The 17,546-nt window shown below is 41.2% G+C and overlaps 1 protein-coding gene across 4 annotated transcripts in view; it reads left to right on the top strand.

Annotated features, from left to right (window-relative positions):
* The first annotated feature begins 710 nt into the window (after nucleotides 1-710).
* The window catches only part of TNS3 (tensin 3), a 240,535-nt gene continuing 223,699 nt past the window's right edge, over nucleotides 711-17,546 (top strand). For all 4 annotated transcript variants that reach the window (XM_074899804.1, XM_074899806.1, XM_074899803.1 and 1 more), the window contains exon 1: nucleotides 711-1,026. In XM_074899804.1, coding sequence (XP_074755905.1) covers nucleotides 925-1,026 — 102 coding nt within the window. In that variant the 5' untranslated portion in view covers nucleotides 711-924. The remainder of the gene's footprint in view (nucleotides 1,027-17,546) is intronic.

The following is a 17,546-nucleotide window of genomic DNA, read 5'->3' as shown; positions in this document are numbered from 1 at the left end:
ATTATACAGCATGTTATCCAGTGTTACGCCCTCAGGCCATGGTGGGAGCTACAAGATTCTCAGCATTGTGCGTAAGGCGGCTCTGCCTTTCCTAAAGCTGGAGAAGTAAGAATTAAACCGTGCAAAATTACAGCACATTTCTGCAGACTTAAATTGCACGGGATCGCAAACGTCTTCGGCAGAGAAGGAAGCAGAGCCCTGACCCCACGCTTACAGTGCCGGCGCCGTGCTCCCAGCACAGGGTTTACCCGTCCGGCCGCTCGCTCGCTCGGCAGCGCGCACCCGTTGGCGGGCTGGGAGAGTAAGTTCTGCTGCAAACTAAAGGGAATTAATGAATGTAGGCAGGCGGGCAGGCTACACAAAGCAGCAGGAAATTCCTGTAGGTTCTCCCCTTCTGAAACCGTTTTTAAAGTCATTCTCGGTGTCAACTTTAAATACGCCTTTTTCTCTCTCGAGTTACTGGGGCGCTATCAGCTAGCTTCGGGGACCGGGCGCTGGAAAGCCCCTTCGCCTCTGCACAAAAGCAGCGCGCCCTCTGAAGCGGACTGTGTTGCGAGTTATTAGTTTCGTTGTTATTGTATCCACACCGCTCAGTGATCCAAAAACCCTCCCACCAGGATAGGGAAGGCTCAGTTTCCCCAGCTGGAGACAGAGCTTTCGGCACCGGCTCTCTGATTTGCCGTCCTGGCCCCGGCGGGGGCACGGTGCGGTCAGCGGGGGAGCCCGGTAACAAAAGGGGAAGCGGAGGGGGCAGAAGCTCGGAGAGCGGCCGAGAGGGTGGCGGCAGCACCACCGGCGGCAGCAGCGGCAGCAGAAGCCGGGGGAGCGCAGCCCCGGCGGCGGGCGGATGGCTGCGGGCGGCGGGTGAGCCGAGCCCCGAGCCCCGGGGCCGCGCTGGGGGCGAGGAGCGGCCGGGCGCGCCCCATGGGCGGCCGGGCGAGCCTGGCGCGCCGCGGGAGGGACCTGCGGCCCCTGCCCCTGCCCCGCCGCCGCTCGGCGCCAGGAGAGGCCGAGGCGATGGAACAGGTACGCGGGGCGGGCTCCGCAGCGCCGGCGCGGAAAGGGCGGCGGGGCGGGTGGCGGCGCCGCCGAAGCCGCGGCCACCCCCGCCGGGCCGGGCCGGGCCGGGCTCAGGGCGTGCGCGGCCGCGGGTGCGCGGGGCGGCGCCTGGGCGCCCCCCGTACCCCCCGCACCCCCCGCCCGGGGCTGCGCGCAGGCGGCGGTGGCCGGCGGTCCCGCGGCGCGGGGCTGCCCCGGCAGGCGCCGGGACACGCGTCCGTGGGAGCGTGCGCCCTGTCACCCCCCGACGCGCGCCTCGGGCGCTTTGTGGGGCAGCTGCGGAAAAGAGGGGTCCGAAAATGAGGACGGGTTGGTAATCCCCAAGGACGCGTGCCGGCTGTTCACGGGTATCAAAGTTCGGTCAGCTTTACAGAATTCTGGTTTCGCACCCGTTTGGTTTCGGTGACGGGTTCCCTGTGGCTTTATGGCTGTGGACAAAAGCAGAGAAGGTGCCGCAGGAGCAGCCCCGCGGCACGGCGGCGGCTCGAAGTACCAGAAACCTCTCCAGAGCGTGAGCCGAGTCTCAGCGCCACGCAGCTCATTCCAGAGGCTCATTCAAGCATCCCTAGTTCTGGTTTGCTAAGCAAACCTCTGGACCTTTGAAGTTCCGTGCGCTTCCTTCTGGCTTACCTCCGAAAGCTCGATTCAACACCGGATTTAATTCATTTCGCGCATATGTTTAAATTCGCTGACTCGGGTTCGGCACGCTATAGCGGTCTCTCTCTCGGACGCTTTAAGTGAGCAACCCCTTTCATTTCATATCCCCTCTGAAAACATTCCGTTTCTGTTGAAACCTTTTAGGATTAGTTTCCCAGAAATTAATGAATAATATACCGCACAAGTGGTAAACTGTGGATATATGCACTAAATAATCTTTACTTTGACCATCTCATGTGCACCCTATCTGTGAAACCATCTCTATCACTCTTGTGTCTAACGTTTCAAACCAAGCAGCTTTAAATAACCATTTTATTACAAAAAGCTGCCAAGGAAATATCCGAGTGTATGTTTTCCTGCCAGAATTGCTTTCCTCTGAGGTGTAAGATGGCCAGCGTTCAGTTGTAGACAAGTAACTCATTTAAAGGGCTGCATTTTTTGCTTTCTCTCAGAAGTAGAAGGAGCTTTATTCCATTTGAAAGCATATACAATGATCGCCAGTGATCTCTTGCCAAAGAAACATTAGCCTGTGACCTTAGGCACAATATTAAACCTGAAAATCATAATGTTACAATGGAAAGATAAATTATTGTAGCAAACTTTTTTTTTTTTTTTTTTTTTTTTTTTTCCCCCAGGGATTGATAAATATCAGTTTTCTAATAACTCTTAGCTCCAGCACAGTGAGTCTGACTTTAGAATCTTAATGGAGCATGCTTTACTAGAGGGAAGATTGGTCATTGTGCAGCGACTCCGTTGGCACCAGGACCCCTATTTTGTTGGATTCTCTTGAGATACATTAAGAAAATGTTCCACACTATATGACTGGGAGCAAAAGGCATGCCTTGTTCTCTCTTTCATGTCAGCGCTTATATTACTAGGACTTAGTTAGGGATGGGTAATCCTATTGCTCAGCAACAGCGTCACACTGCTGTGGGACCTGTTCACCATGACAGGTTTGCCCCACCACACTTTGGTTCCCACTCTTCTTTGTGGTTGCCTGGGGCTGCTAGTTCAGAGTCTGCTGCTCAGAGGGCTCTCCAGCTATTTAATGTTATTAATATTGCTTAGGAGTAACTCCTTTTAAACTAGATTTTACTTCCAAGTTTGTTCTTGATTCTTGCTTTCCTTGTTAAGATATCCTGAAGGGTCAAGTGAACCTGAGCGTTGAACCCAGGAGCAAAAGAACAAGCTAAATGATCTTAAACTCCTCTTTCTGTGACTCTTAAAAGGAGAGGGAGAGGGTAACACAAAGCAACAAGATAAATCTCGTGGTTTCCTTAGCACCACATAGGGATATAGCAGGGCCTGCTGGGGCTAAGCAGAGCTTCACCACCCTCATACCAAGTTATATGAAATGGATGCTCTGCATTCTTCTCTTATATATTAGTATAAATCAAGAGTTTCTTCTCTGAAACCAATTGTGTTTCATCAGTTTTAAATTAGTATGAGTGATAGGGGAAGCTGGGCCAGTAATTCTCAAAATATTGGTTATAAAAATGAGTTCAAATGATGGAGTAGTCTACAAAGCTGGCATAGGCTCCAATTTATGCTGCTATTATAGAACAGAAAACATGTGGGCAGGATGTATTAACATCAGTGGCTTTATTTTACATCTGGAACATGAAAAAAGAGGCAACAAGCAACAGCTTAAAAATATAAGCTTTCTATATTGTTGAATTTCTATTGATCTTTCTTTTCTAGCAGGAAGATAATAATTATGCAATGGGCCATCTGAATTTCTGCCACTGCGCGGTTGAAATAATTGTAACATTAGACATTCTGCCTCAGAATATGCCGGAAGGTCTTAACAGAGGAAAATAGCATACGTTTGACTCTAGGAAGGTGTTTTAAAGAGTGAGGGGGTTTGTTTGTTTTGTATTTTCAAGGGGAGGGGTAGATTTTTCTAGCATGATTATACCACACAAGTATTTTTCTCTTGGAATCAATGGAATTAAGTTAACAAAAGTGGTACTAAAGCCAGAGGTTTGCAATTATGTTTTTTGGTTAGGTCTCATCCTCAGGTGGTTTATCAGCTGTCTGTGAGGGACTGCTCTGGCAGTGACTGTTGAATTCCCCATTCAGTCTGGGCTGGAGTCAGGACTGAATGCAAGCACCAGCCTGGCTCAGTTTCTGTAGGCAGTCCTTCCTGAGAAGATCCCACTGTTACCTGAGAACTCATCTTAATCTTTACTTTTTAACCATGGGGGTTTTTTGTGCGTTTTTTTTTCTTTTTTTTTTTTTTTTTTTTTTTTTGGTGTATAATATTGTAGGGGTGGGCAGACTCCCTGGACAATCTTTAGTGAGGTCAACCTTCTTAGAGGAGCAATTCTTCTGATGTTGTTTTTTTCCTTGGAAGTTGAGTTTGGGAGTTAGGATATAGTCTGCATATAGTTCCTTATAATTTCCATTCAAGGACCGGCGTTTTTACAGCTCATAACATTTTGTGATTAAAAACACTTGTGTTTTGTATTGCTGATATTATTTTGAAAAACAAAAAAGTTTTATCAGTCCTGCTCTCTTATATCAGCAAGCAAGAAAGCAATAGTGAAAACTGAAGTGTAAAATAATGCAAATAAACTAACTTTTCTAGAGTTCCTCAGCAAATAAATAAAGACTTCAGGTTTTCTGTTCCTTGGTGTAATGCTTTTCCACTGAAGCATATTACTTTTTAAGTAATGAGTTGTCACTTGTGCAGAGCAAGGATAAAGGACAGTCCAAAATACTGTCTTCTCTGTAGAGGAGGCTTCCAGATTATGTCTTAGTAGCTCTGACTCTGTGTGAAAATGTGCAAATGTGAGGATGCTACTACATCAGAGAGTAGTCACCAGTGTTAACACAGTCCATAATCTCCCTGCAGGCATATTCTGGCTTCTGCTACTGATGACTTATTTGTACAGATGGAAAGAATAGGAAGAAAAGTAGTTCTTCCAGGAAGAAAGATTTTAAAGGGTTTTTGGATTGAATACTAAGCAAATAGCAGCATTGGCCCAAAATGCCCACAAGCTCAGAAGTCTTTAGCATCATTTCCTTGTATTGTGTTATGAAACATAAAAGTCAGAATAAACCAAACAAGAATCCTTAAGAATATATATATATATATATATATATTTTTTTTTTTTTTTTTTTTCCCAGAGCTAGGTCCTCTGTGCAAATTGCAGGCCAAGGTGATGACAGCTGTAGAAGACTCATCCAGTGGGGGCATTATTAGTCAAATCCTATTCAAGAAGCTGATGAATCCTTTTGTTAATAAATGTTTCATCTAATGAATACATCCTGGAAGAAAGTAGCACCATTTTTATTATCATAGTAGATGGGAAACCCCTTAAACTATGTATCTTGTTCCCACTCCATTGATATTATTTAACCAGTCAGGTTAATGAATCTATTGATGTCCCTGTTGCTAACATCATTTAGTACATGAGAACTGGGGAAGATAGCCTAATACAGACGACATCACATTATGCAACTGGAATTCTTTTCAAGGTCTTTAGCACAATGTCTGGTTCCTTAAGTGCAAGGTTTCTATCAGAAGTTTCATAACTTAAGAAAGGAAAAAGCTTTTAAATAACCTCAAGCAATTTTAGCTGCTGTATCAGTTAGGTTTCCAAGTGGTCTCAGATAGGTGAAATACGCTGAAACATAATGGCTGTTACTGGAAAGAATTACATCTTCACTTCAGTATCCTGCCTTCTGTATGACAGCTGTGATATGTCCTGTGGAAAATGGGCTGGATAGTTTTCAGTCATTTTAATCCAGTTTTACAGTGGTTTTCAGTAAGAGGGAAGTAAAGATATTTTTTTTTTTTAGAAAAATAAATTCAGCTTCAAAACTTAACAAAAATAATTTCTTAGAGGAAACCTGGTAAGCAAAGAAGGATTTAAAACACATTTTCTTTTCAGAAGATTATTAGGTGAATAGTAGGAAAGAGAAAGTTCCCCAAATGGCTCAGTTACTGCCCTCAAGTGACATCACATAAGATGAACAACTTTCCCATGAAACTTACAATAGAAAACAATTTTTTTTTTTTTTTTGAGTTTGTGGTTTACTTTGAGCATTGCTGTTGCTTTATAATTTCAGAATTGTTTCTTCCCACAGACCATGAATGTTAAATTGTACTATTCTAAAAAGAAAATTTGTTATTGGTTCTGGTTTGTTTTGTTTTTTGTTTGTTTTTTGTTTAATCTAAATAAAGTTTCCTGGATCTTGGACAGTCTTTGGTTACCCAGGAAACTGATAGAGTAAAAGTCTTAGAGAACAGTGAGGGAGAAATTAATGTGTTGAATGAGAACTGAATGTGTAGGTGCAATCTGCTTCAAATCTAGCTGGTTAAAAACAAGGAGGTTAAATAGTTTCAGTCAGCCCACCATTTTGTAAAGCTGTTTCTTTGCACAGATGGTTCAGATCACAATTCCATCACTAATACACATTGTTTAATCATCCAAACTGACGATTAAATTATCATAACTGTTATTCAAAACATATGAGGTTTTTTATGATATGTGGAATGAGAGTCACGCTCCTTTTCCTATTTCTCCTTCATTCCAGCTGGTCCTTCCTCCTGACCTCGGGACTGATGCAGATCCTATGGCCCTCCAACAGCAGAGAGCTCCTGCTGATTTTAATAAATGCTTGAGTAGCACTGGTGCCTGAGCAGTCCTGGACTCTCTCATGAAAAAGTAGAATGATAGCCTCCTCCACTCTGCTCTACTCATGTAAGAGGATGAGGAATCATCATGAGTCTGCCATGGTCGAATGTGTACTTAGCGCCAGCGGCAGGGTTCTTCATTCAACAAAGCACATGAACAGTAATCAATTTCTCAAGCCTGTTCCTATACAGTCAGATACTTACAGGCTCATGTGATCTTGACATCTCTGGATTTTGAGAATGAATTTTAAAGATGACTTAAGATATTTTACTGAATTAAAGTTTAGGAATGCTTAATCCCCTAGAGACCGATGTATGGTGCTGGTCATGATAAATTTCCCCCTCCTCCCCAAACATAATACCACTTGTTGTTATGCCTTCTTGTATTTTCCTCCAAAGAGACAACTACTTGATATTTCCTTTTGCTTTGATGCATCCTCTCAGATACCCTTACAAAAACAGCTTCCTTGCTCACTGCCCTTCTTTTTCCCCTGAGTACACAGATCACGTGGTTCTTGGGTGTGAAACTGTATGTGATGTATCCTGATACAGATTTTCACTTGTTTAACCCTGATATTTCATACTTTAACATGCTTAGTTTTTTATGTATAGTATAGGCCCTGGTTTAAGTATCTGCAGTTGCTGAATTGCGGTCTGATTCTATGGCTCTCACAGGAACAAAACCTTCAGTGCCAAACCCAGCTCTTTGTGGACCTCTTACAGCATTATAAGAGATGACTGGTGCAACATAAGACACATAAATAAGGTTTAAGAATCCTGATTTGGTCTCATACAAAGCTGGCAATGACTGCTCAAATACTCCAGACAAATGAAGATACCTCTTGCCCAGGAAATAATTTATAGAGGATATAATGCCCCGGCAGTTAAAATACAAATACCCTGCAGAAAATGAAACTTAGATTTCAGGGGGCTTTTTCATCTTTAGCATGGGTGGCAGCTAACAATGTTCTTCATGTTAACCTTCTTATGCAGGGGCTCGTTGGGGAGGCATATGTGTGAGGGACCAAGGGAAGTAAAGGAGATTTAAGTTAGAAGCCAGCTAACAGCTTGCAAGAAACTCTGTAAACTCATATGCTGTATTCCTGCTTTATTTATGTGAATTCCCACTATCTAGGTTTGACCATTAGAAGAGGCTATGGTACATAGTACATGACAAGCCTGAGTCCCAGCAGCTGGATGTCGCAGCTGCCTTCATGTTGCAAATCATTTTATGTGACCTGCCACTTCCTGTAATTGATCACTTCTGGGAAAAACTTTTCCCCTCCACATGGCCAGAAAAACCCCAAATGCGAAGTGGCCTTCTCTTCAAAACAGATGAAGAGAAGGCAGCAATGCATTAACTTTCTGTTTATTTTCTCCTTCCAGCCTGCTCTGTTTTTAATACATAAAGAGCCAAAATAAGTGGGATTAGATTTTCCAGCTAGACAGGATTTTGCTATGCTAACTCAAGTAAACACAGTGGGAATGTTAAAAGTAAGCATGTGGCCAGTGTTGAGTGTATGCTAGGTGTTTCTCAGTGTGTATGAGGGGTTGAGATTATTTTTGTCTTAGTTTGTGCCCTCTGTAGGTCCTTGCAAGATGGTGGGGAGAGGAGTTTGACAACTAAAGGCATTACAAGGTGCTGTTTGGCAGCTTGCCCATTTAGGATTTGAATAATGGTTTTGGCCTAAAAAACCCTATTAGAATAGTCTAGGATTTCTTGCATTTGTCTAGCATTCTCTGCAGTCTCTGCACTACTATTTCACCAATTTCTCAGAAATTATTATTTTGCTTAACTGGTAGCTCATTTTTCTTGGAGATTTATTATGGAGTGTCTTTATGAAACTCTTTTTTTTTTTTTGTTTAATGAACTGCAAATTGTAAGTTGGGCACAGTGCAAATTTTATCACCATAGAAGGACAATGAGAATAAGTATGAGAATCACCTGAAACATATGTCTACACTTTTATGCTTTATGTCTGAATTACTTTTATGCTTTATGTCTGAATTACTTTAATTAAAAGTTCTGGTTTAAACGGTTCAAATAATCATTGAGAATACCTCTACCTTCAAAATCAGTAGTATATTCAAAATAAAACTTGTATGTAAAATCCTAGGGGTTCTTTTCAGATGAAGGAGATGACAACCTCAGATGTTACTTATAAAAAGTATGGGAATTTTTAAGTCATCATTTTGATTCCAATTTTGCAGATTTTCCATTGTCTCTGTCACAACACAGAACTTTTTCATCTTGGCTATAATGAAACAAATGGAATGGCGAAAAGACACTTAGCCAGAAAAACTTGGTAGCACAGCCTGTAACAGATCTTCTTACTTGAGTTTATCTGTGCTTTAACCATCAGTCAATACTGCTTTCTACAATAATGGGTTCTTGGCTATTTATTTTATTTTTATAAGGTCTTTGCAATTCAAGCCAAATACCACTGCCTTGTGGATCTTCCCTTTTGAACTAAGGGCAAAACCAGCTGTTTGAACTATTACAAATAACATAATGTGAAATGTTTTAGAGAGTCAACTGCCACTATTGTTTATCAGAGCTGTTCCAGATCTGGGGAGGAAAAAAATGAATGAAGCCAGAGCCAACTGAAGTGAATAAGGGTTCTCTTTCATTCCTGGCCTGTTTCATTTTATAACATATACATAAATCTAAAGGAAGGTTTAGGGTGATAGGGTAAAGTGAAGTTTATGTCAGAGCCTTTGAAATTCCTATTTATTATCAGCCATCCAGTACATTTTCTTGTAAGGACTTTTATCAAACCTCAGGAGCTCGCTATGGCAAGGATGTCCACTTCAAATCATGATGGTCAGAAGATGGTTCAGTCTGGTATTTCTGAACGGGCTTTTGAAAACAGAGTTCAATCCCAAATCGCATGTGATGACCAGCTTTGAGCATGCCTTGCTCCCTGACAATGCTGCTGTTAATCCACAGATTTGTCATGCTGCTGTACTTGGTTTGTAGATCTTCCTGCTGGCCCTGGTCCAGCTGGTCATGGAAGTTACTCCCTCTCTGAGGAAGAGCCAACCCCTATTCCATCCCAGTCTTTTCTGGCTTCTAAGTTCAGACAGCTGCTCTGAAGTTGGAACTCTAAGAAGAGCTGATAATAAAAGAGTCACCTTGAGGTGACTTACTGTTTTCCAAAATCCTTTTGGGTCCTGTGGGCTTTAAGTTACTGATGTCCCAGATCCCCTCTGAAGTCACCAAACCTAGGACTTGTCTGTCACTTCTTGGACACTTAAGTTATGATGATAATCCTAATTGCATTTTACTCCCTGGGTGTGAACATGACCAACTTCTGTAGCAAGAGTTTTGGTTTAAAAAAAAAATTTAGTACATATATTTTTACAAAATGCAACATATAATCTGCATGTGTATGTGTCAGAGTACATGAGTGAGTGTGTTCACATGCCCACACTGGTTGTTACTCATATCTCAAGTTACTTGTGAATCCTAGAATGTATTTGGCCACATGGCTAAACTGGGGTGTATTAATTTTAAGTAACTCAACATAAAGCAGTAAGTCATGATCACAATGGATCTGGGGCACACTACAGAGCTGTGCCTTTCTTTAGGTCAGGATTTTTAACAGTTGAATTATGCCTTTATATATGCTGTCTTATACATGGTGTGAAGTCAGACATTTTTTCAGGAGCTGTGACACATAGAACAAGAAGTATCTTTTTGGTTCCCATAGAGATTTTGGGATGGAGGGACCAGGCTGGTTATGTTTTGACTCTGGAACTTGCATGAGCTCTATCAAACTGCTGCCTCCTGCTCTCACAACTAGCTGGCCTTGGCCCTTTTGTACATTCTGCCCCGAGAAGACTGTCATCCGCAAACCTTCCCAGCCCTGACCTACCCCAAATGCATCTGACACTGTGGAGGTGTTAGCCCTCAGTTACATGCCTGGCAGGAATGTGGGGCACAGCTGATAGAAAATGGGCTGTTGCTTTTGGATCTCCACTGTGACCAATACTTGCCATACTGTTTGGCTGTGACACCAGGGCACCAGGCAAATGGATGTATGTGACATTCCAGGAGAAAACACATGGAAGGAATTGGGGTGATATGTGGAAATACTACATATTCTTTCCTTTATGTTAATTGATGGAGAGCTGCCAGTGATGTATCAGAGCCTGATGTCGTAAGCCACTTCTTAGTTATGAAAAACAGTTGTAAGGGGGACAGAGTGTGAATGTGCTGTTCAGCATCTTGTTTCTGTTGCTCCCTCTTCTCTGTCATCCAGCTAAAAAACACTAAGAGCCTACTCCTAATGCTTTTTTGTCAGTTCTCCAAGCAAGCAGAGCCACAAATGCTTTTTTTAAAGTAATAGACTCTCAGAAACTAATGCAAGTTTGGGACTTGAAAGAGCAAGAGGTTTTCATTATGTTTTTAAAGCAAATGTCAAACATAAACTCTTTTTCATGTCCGTATAAGCCCAACGGGCATGAAATGCTTGCTTCCTGCCAAATCTGGTATTAACTACGGCTATCACTTAGAGGGAAATTAAAACCATTTGGGTCTTTGTCCTTGAAGGCTCCCCATACGATTTATGAAAGCTCTCTGTAGATTTATTGCAATGTCAGTTCATGGGTTTTCAGTGCATCTATTCAGTATGGTGCTGCAGCAATAGGGTGATCATGCTGTGGTCCAAAGGCTTCATTTAAGCATATGCTCAGTGGCACCAGGACCTAGATATGTGTGTGTGTGTGTGTGTGTATGTGTGTGTGCATGAATGCATGTGCAAGAGGGAAAGAAACGTAATAAATACAAAAGATGAGTGAGTTCAACCTGAGGATTTTGACCTTGATTTCATACAGCTGTAATTTTGGTGGGCAGTTAAGCAAAGGGTTGTATTTTTAGCCTCTCTTTAAGGTATTTGGAAGAGTTTCTTATTGTCTTTGTGTTTAAGCAGGGGAAAGTGCTACTTTGCACATGAGTGTTTTTGATGGGTACTGTAAGAACTATATTCACATGAAAGTAACGACAGTAAGTATAGCACTTCAGTCAGCTCTTCCAGCACTGTGGCACTGGTGGCAATGCTAACTTAAGGAGGGCTAAGTCATGCAGAGGGAAGTCTGGTGGCTGATCTCTTGCCCTCAGGTCCTGTGGCTGTAACTTGTCTAAGAAGGAGAAGCTGAGGTTCGCAGCTACTCTGACAGAAAAGCATGTCTTCTGCTAACTGCTTATGAGACATTTGACCCATTACTTTTCCCTGAGTCAGTCTTAACTTACTTCCCATTGACCTCTGCATAGTTTTAGCTGCATCAACTGTGTCTCCACCTTGGAAAAGAAGAGAATCTCTTGGCTCAAAATGAACAAAACTTGCAGGATTTTAGGGTTTGTGTGTGGTAGTGTTTTAAAACCAGTGATCTGAAGGCAAAAGCTGTAGTGTTCTTCACTGTGGAACTATGTCAGAGCAATATGGGGATGGTGTTTCTTTCCTCATACCTCATTTGGAAAGAATTCCTATTGAGGGATGCATTTACACATGTAGCATGAAGACTCTCAAGATGTGAGGGTCTAGACAAAAGGAACACTGACAGAACCCTCAAGAGAGTGATGGGATAGCCTCTGTGTCACTAAACCATGACAGTTTGCTGTTTTCTCATGGAAAAAGGAGCATGTTTTTAATATATCAGCTGGGATCAGTGAACACACTGAACATCTGTAAAAGGTAAAATGGTAGAATACTGTTTTGAAATCAAGAAGATGTTTTCCTTATTCACCTTATTTTTCTCTTGCAATCCATCTTGAAAGGCCATTGATGCTCAATATTAATTAAAATGTAGAAATAATTGACCAGAATCAAGTGCTTGGTTTCTTTGTGGACGGCCCCCATCTTAAGAGGCAGAGGCTCTTCTAGAAGAGTGGAAGCTGAGTCTTAGGCAGCTCTGACTGAGATTCCAGCAATGCTTGCTTCTTCTTGGGTTTTGCAGCTCTATTGAAGTTGTCAGTGTAACAGCATTGGAATGTCATTCAAAAACTTAGCAAACCTGAATGGGTTTCAGCAATAAGGGAGAGCATCAGATGGAAAAATTAATTACATGGAACTCACGAGAGAACAGTATTTTCAGTTTAAATTGATTTAAACTCCTTTTAACCCCAACTCAGGTAAAGTTAGCTGCAAAGGACTGGCTCATAAGATTTAAAAATATAATCTTTTTGCTGAAACATGGTGAGAAGGAGAAACAGGATGAGAATTATTAACCTTGCTACAGGGTTGTACACAAAATACTTCAAAGTGGTAGCGATAATTTCCTCATAAATATTCATATTGTCTCTGTTGCTTTCACATACTGTAGAAATTTTCATTAAGAAATTTGTGTTATACTTCATCACAAAAAATAATATCAAGAATCCTTGTTAATATTACCACAGTTGCATTTCAGTGCTATCTGCAGTGTTTTGATCAGTTATCATCATAACTTTTTAAAGCTAAGGATCTACTTAATTGAATTATTGTCTTCAACATTTTTGTATCTCAGATGTGACTGCAAAATAAAACCTGGCTTATATCTGTCAAACACTGACAGGGCAAATAAGAAAAGTGCATTTTCAGTCTATGTTTACTGAGAAGAAAGATTTGAGTTGGGAGTTTGTGGTATGAAGCTGAGATCCCGACTTGAATAAGCATCAATTCACAGGGATTTGACACAGATGAATGGACTGCTGGCTGCTGGATTCTTGAAAATTCTTTGAACCTCCATTTTTGGCTAACAGTGGGGGGAGAATCACATTTTGCCCTTCCTGTAATAAGTCAGAAAATACTTGCCACAAGGCATTCCTCCTCTAAATTCCTGTTGGCAATTTGGGCCATTATACAGAAACGGGGAGCCAGGCTTAGAGAGGAAACCTTGCCAAGAAATCCTAAAAATAGAAAGCTGAAAAATATTACTGGTGTCACTGGAAGACTTGCACTTCTAATTACTTTCATATTGTGGCCTTAAACTCTATGAAAATATGAGTGCATTGAAAGCATTCTTCTGAAAATACTTGAAGATTTAAAAAAAACCTTGCAACTTATGTAAATCATATTCTTCTAGATACTAAGAAATCTGACTGCCCTCAGTATATAAGGTAAAATTTAGAAATCATATTACATAAGTGGTCTCCCACCCCCACTCCACTCCTTATACTGTCCTTTTAGCTGAGGGGATAATTGAATTCTGTAATGCAAAGGAATTTGTAGTTAAAACTCATTTGATCCAAATATTAATACTGTTTTCTTATTTGAAGGTGGATAATTTTGCTGTAAGCTATATTCTAAAAAGAAAATGCAAAAAATAATTTTGGAAAAAATATTTAATCTATCAATAATTCTACTACCTTTTTAAAGGCTGTGCATTTTTGCCCTCCGCATGACTTTTGCCTGCTCTGTATAAGCTATTTTTCATGTATGGTCTTTCTTGTAGACTAAATACTGATCTAGTAGAGTATAGCAGCTGCAGAAATGTTCAGAGTGTTCAGCAAGACACACAGTAACTATTTACTTCATAATGCTTCCATTGAAGATAAGTTCTTAATGGATATGAAAATCAAATTACTTAGGAAAGGAGGGCCAGTAAAGTGTTATACTTTGTTAATAAGATGGGTTATTGGCTTTTTTCCTGATTTTTTTTTTTTTTTCCATTTCTGGAAACTAAATAAATGAAAGTATTGTAATAGTTCAGAGATTAAGTACAGAGAAAACAACCGAGTAATAATAGAGCCCTTATAGGTACCTGTTTTGGCCTTATGTTGTGTCCCTTTGCTGTGCTGTCTCAGTCCTTTGCATGAAAAAAAGGCAGAGGTTGACTGACTAGTGCAGCAGTAGTCATTGTAGGTTTTGGTAGCAACAAAAAGGAGATGCATCACTTAGTGGTGAAGGAAGGACTTTGCATTGAGCTCATACACTTCCTTACATGTGTTCTAAATTTAGTTTACCTATTTGTTTTCTAGTGTGGTGTATAATGACCATACTGAGTATCCAATTTACAAATCAGAAGCAGCACCCACATCCAGCATCAGGATGTTGGATTTTTTATCTTATTTTCAAATGAAACTACCAGGGGAACCCTGTTCTGAATCTGTCAGAGGGTATGTGATGGTTTTGGGAATGCAATGGATTATAAATCCAAGTACCATTTACATGGTTAGTTGTTGTTGCTGCTGTTGTTGATAACAACAATAACAACACTTTTGAAATCCATCTATCCATCTCTTGGTCCCTCCAGGTAGGGAAAACTTTCTGTATTTGTATGACCTGCAGATTAAAATGATACTTGCAGAATCAGTTAATACTTCATCTGTCCACTTTGCTTAGCTTATAGCCGACTCATTTGGAGAGGCAATTCAACTAATTTTCAAACCTTGGGTATTTAACTTAAGGAGCTGGGATGCCAACATCCAAAACCCTGTTACCAAGAAGTCCTGCTAAAAGGCTGCCTTGCTGCTGTAGAGGGCTGGACTCACTGAGTGCTTTCTTCACAGTTTTTGCAGAATGTCCAGTTTTAGCAGTGGCTAGATCTGGTAGTATCTAAATCATTTGTGGTATGACTCTAGGGTACAGTCTTTGCTTACATGGGTTAGAAATTCTTACAGGACCTTTTTGCCTAGGAGGGAGCTTCCTTGCTTTGGCTGAAGTCATGCTGTACGTTCCTCAGAGGCACATGGAGATTGGGGGTTTGAGAAAAATACTGTACCCAGTGTAACTGTGCGTCCTAGCCATGGCATTATGGTGACTGGAAGAGCACCTCAAAGTATCGATTATAATATAGTCTCATGGGCTGCTGAACTATGTATATTTTGAGGCACATTTACTCTGACTTCCATTGACGGACCTCTTTTTATTGACTGGAAAGATGTCATGCAAAAACATACACAAAAGAAGCAAATGACATTAGGAGGAGGTACAAATCTACATATGGGATTATAACCTGATTTTTTTTTTTTTTTTCCTCTAAATCACACATGAAAATCTGTAACTGGGATATAACACCGTGAGCTGTGGAATACTTGTGAGCATAGGTCTCACATTTGAATACTGTGCAGTGTGGGAAAAATGGAAATCTTGCTGTAGAGAGAGGCTTCTGAGCCTAAGAGATGACATCTGAGACCTTAAAATAAAGTGCAAGAGGAGGAAAGAGTTGATTACAGCATCAGATACATACAACTCTCAGGACATAGCAGAAATCATAGGTTACAAACATAACTGGCAGAGTGCACCCAGAAGTAAGTTCACAAGGACATGTTTTCATTCTGTACAGGCAGCATGAGGGTAACTTGGTTTAGCTGCAGTGCTAACCAGGAAGAGAGTTCAGGCTTTTGAGACAATATGGTGCTGTCAGTTGCAAAAAGTGCAAAAGGCAACATAATGACTTGCTTTCTGACAGACGTAAAAAAATTGATGCAGCAGTTTGGTGCTGTTTACTCCATTTATTACATGTTCCTGAAACACTGTCCCTGGGAGCTGAATAATCGGTGTCAGCAAAGAAGTGCTCTGGCTTTTGCCCTCCATCTTTTTCTGCCTTAGTGCACATCATACACATTCTCCTAGTATTATGACCATGAAAGGACAGGTATTTATAAAGGTGCAAAAATAATTTTCAAGGAGATGAGAATTATTTTATTTTTTAGTTTCTGTCAAAGCTGTCTAGAAAACAAGTACCAAGAGCAAGGGAAGGATATCCTGACTTCCCTGGAGTAGCAAATCTCTGCTTAGATTTCTAGAGCTAGAACATCAGCCCCAGAACTTTCAGTTAGGAAAGGCATCTCTGTAAGTGGTACTTGAATGTTACCACTGTTACAGATCTGGATATCACGGAATAGCTGTGGTACTTATTTGCAACATGCATTGGTGGTGGTGAAAGTTTTCCAGTGCTGGGAAGGAGGTGTGGGTTGAGAACATTGTTCTTTCCTTATGAAACCAGGGAGTGTGTAGTAGTAGCAGCAGCCAGTGATTCTGAGCAGCATGGGCCCAGCACTAGGACAGAGTGGGAAGCCCTGCAACCAAACAGGGGGCCGTTTGGAATTACCATGCATACTTGCACTGAGGACACTCTTACATATTCTGTGGCCTCACACTACATGATCCAGAAATAATATTTTTTTTATTTGTTTACTCCCTTTCCCCTCTCAAATTCCAAATAGACGTAGCAGAGGGGGTTGATGGGTTTTGAGCCAGTTCAATGGCCATCCGTCTAGTTGTATGAGAAAGCACCAGGTGAAAACAGCAAACCAAGTCTGAGAAAGACTGGCCCATGGAGAAGTGGATGAAGGCAAATGAATCCTAAGAAGATTCCATAGTATGTTTTATGACACTCCAGCTCATGATTAATCTATCATAATTAAGGCTAATTACCAAAAGAAGAAAAGGGAACATCAGAGTTACACTGGTATAGGCCCCCTGAAGACTGTATTAGTTCCCTAGTGTTTGTATGTGATGTGGTCTGCTTTAAACAAACCCTGTGGCAGTGGCAGGTGAAGGAAAATCACCATGTGGAAACAAATATGAAAGTCTTCTATATGCTTTAATTAGGTCTAAGACCTGGCCATCACAGCTTTGTCAGAGAAAAACAAAGGAAAATGAGTCCTATTGCTGCCTTTTTTCTCCAGTTCAGCCTTTCTCTCCTCTCCTACAATGCACACACTGTTTGCTATGGGATAGCTTGTTGTGATATACAAACGAGTTGCTATGGGAAATTAGAAGATATCCCTCTGAAACTCATTCTGAAGGTCCTGAGAAAAGTTTCACTGTAATTGTGACCTTTTACCCAAAGGTTGGTTTTTCCTGTTTTAAGAGTTTAATTTGTATTGAAGGAAGAAAAAAAAAAAGACCCTGAACTACAATATATTCATAATCCAGGAGGAATAAACAAATTCTGTTCCATTTCTAATTAATTTGTTATAATTTCTTTTTTTTTTTTTTTTTGTTTAAAATTACATCCCACTCCAGCAGACTTGAATTTCTAGTGCAAAAAATATTTAATCATTTCCTTCCTTTTCAGCTGTTGTAACTGTACTCTGTGAGTTACTACAGGAAGAGTATCTTACTCTTGACTTCCTGATGTGCCTGCAAGCTGATATCTGGTGCCCTCCTGAAACGCACAATTTTGATTGCTGCTCTACCCAGCCATGCCAGGTTTATGTAAACAAGATTTATACATCTAAAGATGCCAGAGAAGC

The sequence above is a fragment of the Athene noctua genome, chromosome 2 (genome assembly GCF_965140245.1).
Source record: "Athene noctua chromosome 2, bAthNoc1.hap1.1, whole genome shotgun sequence".
Lineage (NCBI taxonomy): Eukaryota > Metazoa > Chordata > Aves > Strigiformes > Strigidae > Athene > Athene noctua.
Note: the sequence above shows the minus strand (reverse complement) of the source record. Positions and strands in the feature narration are given on the sequence as shown.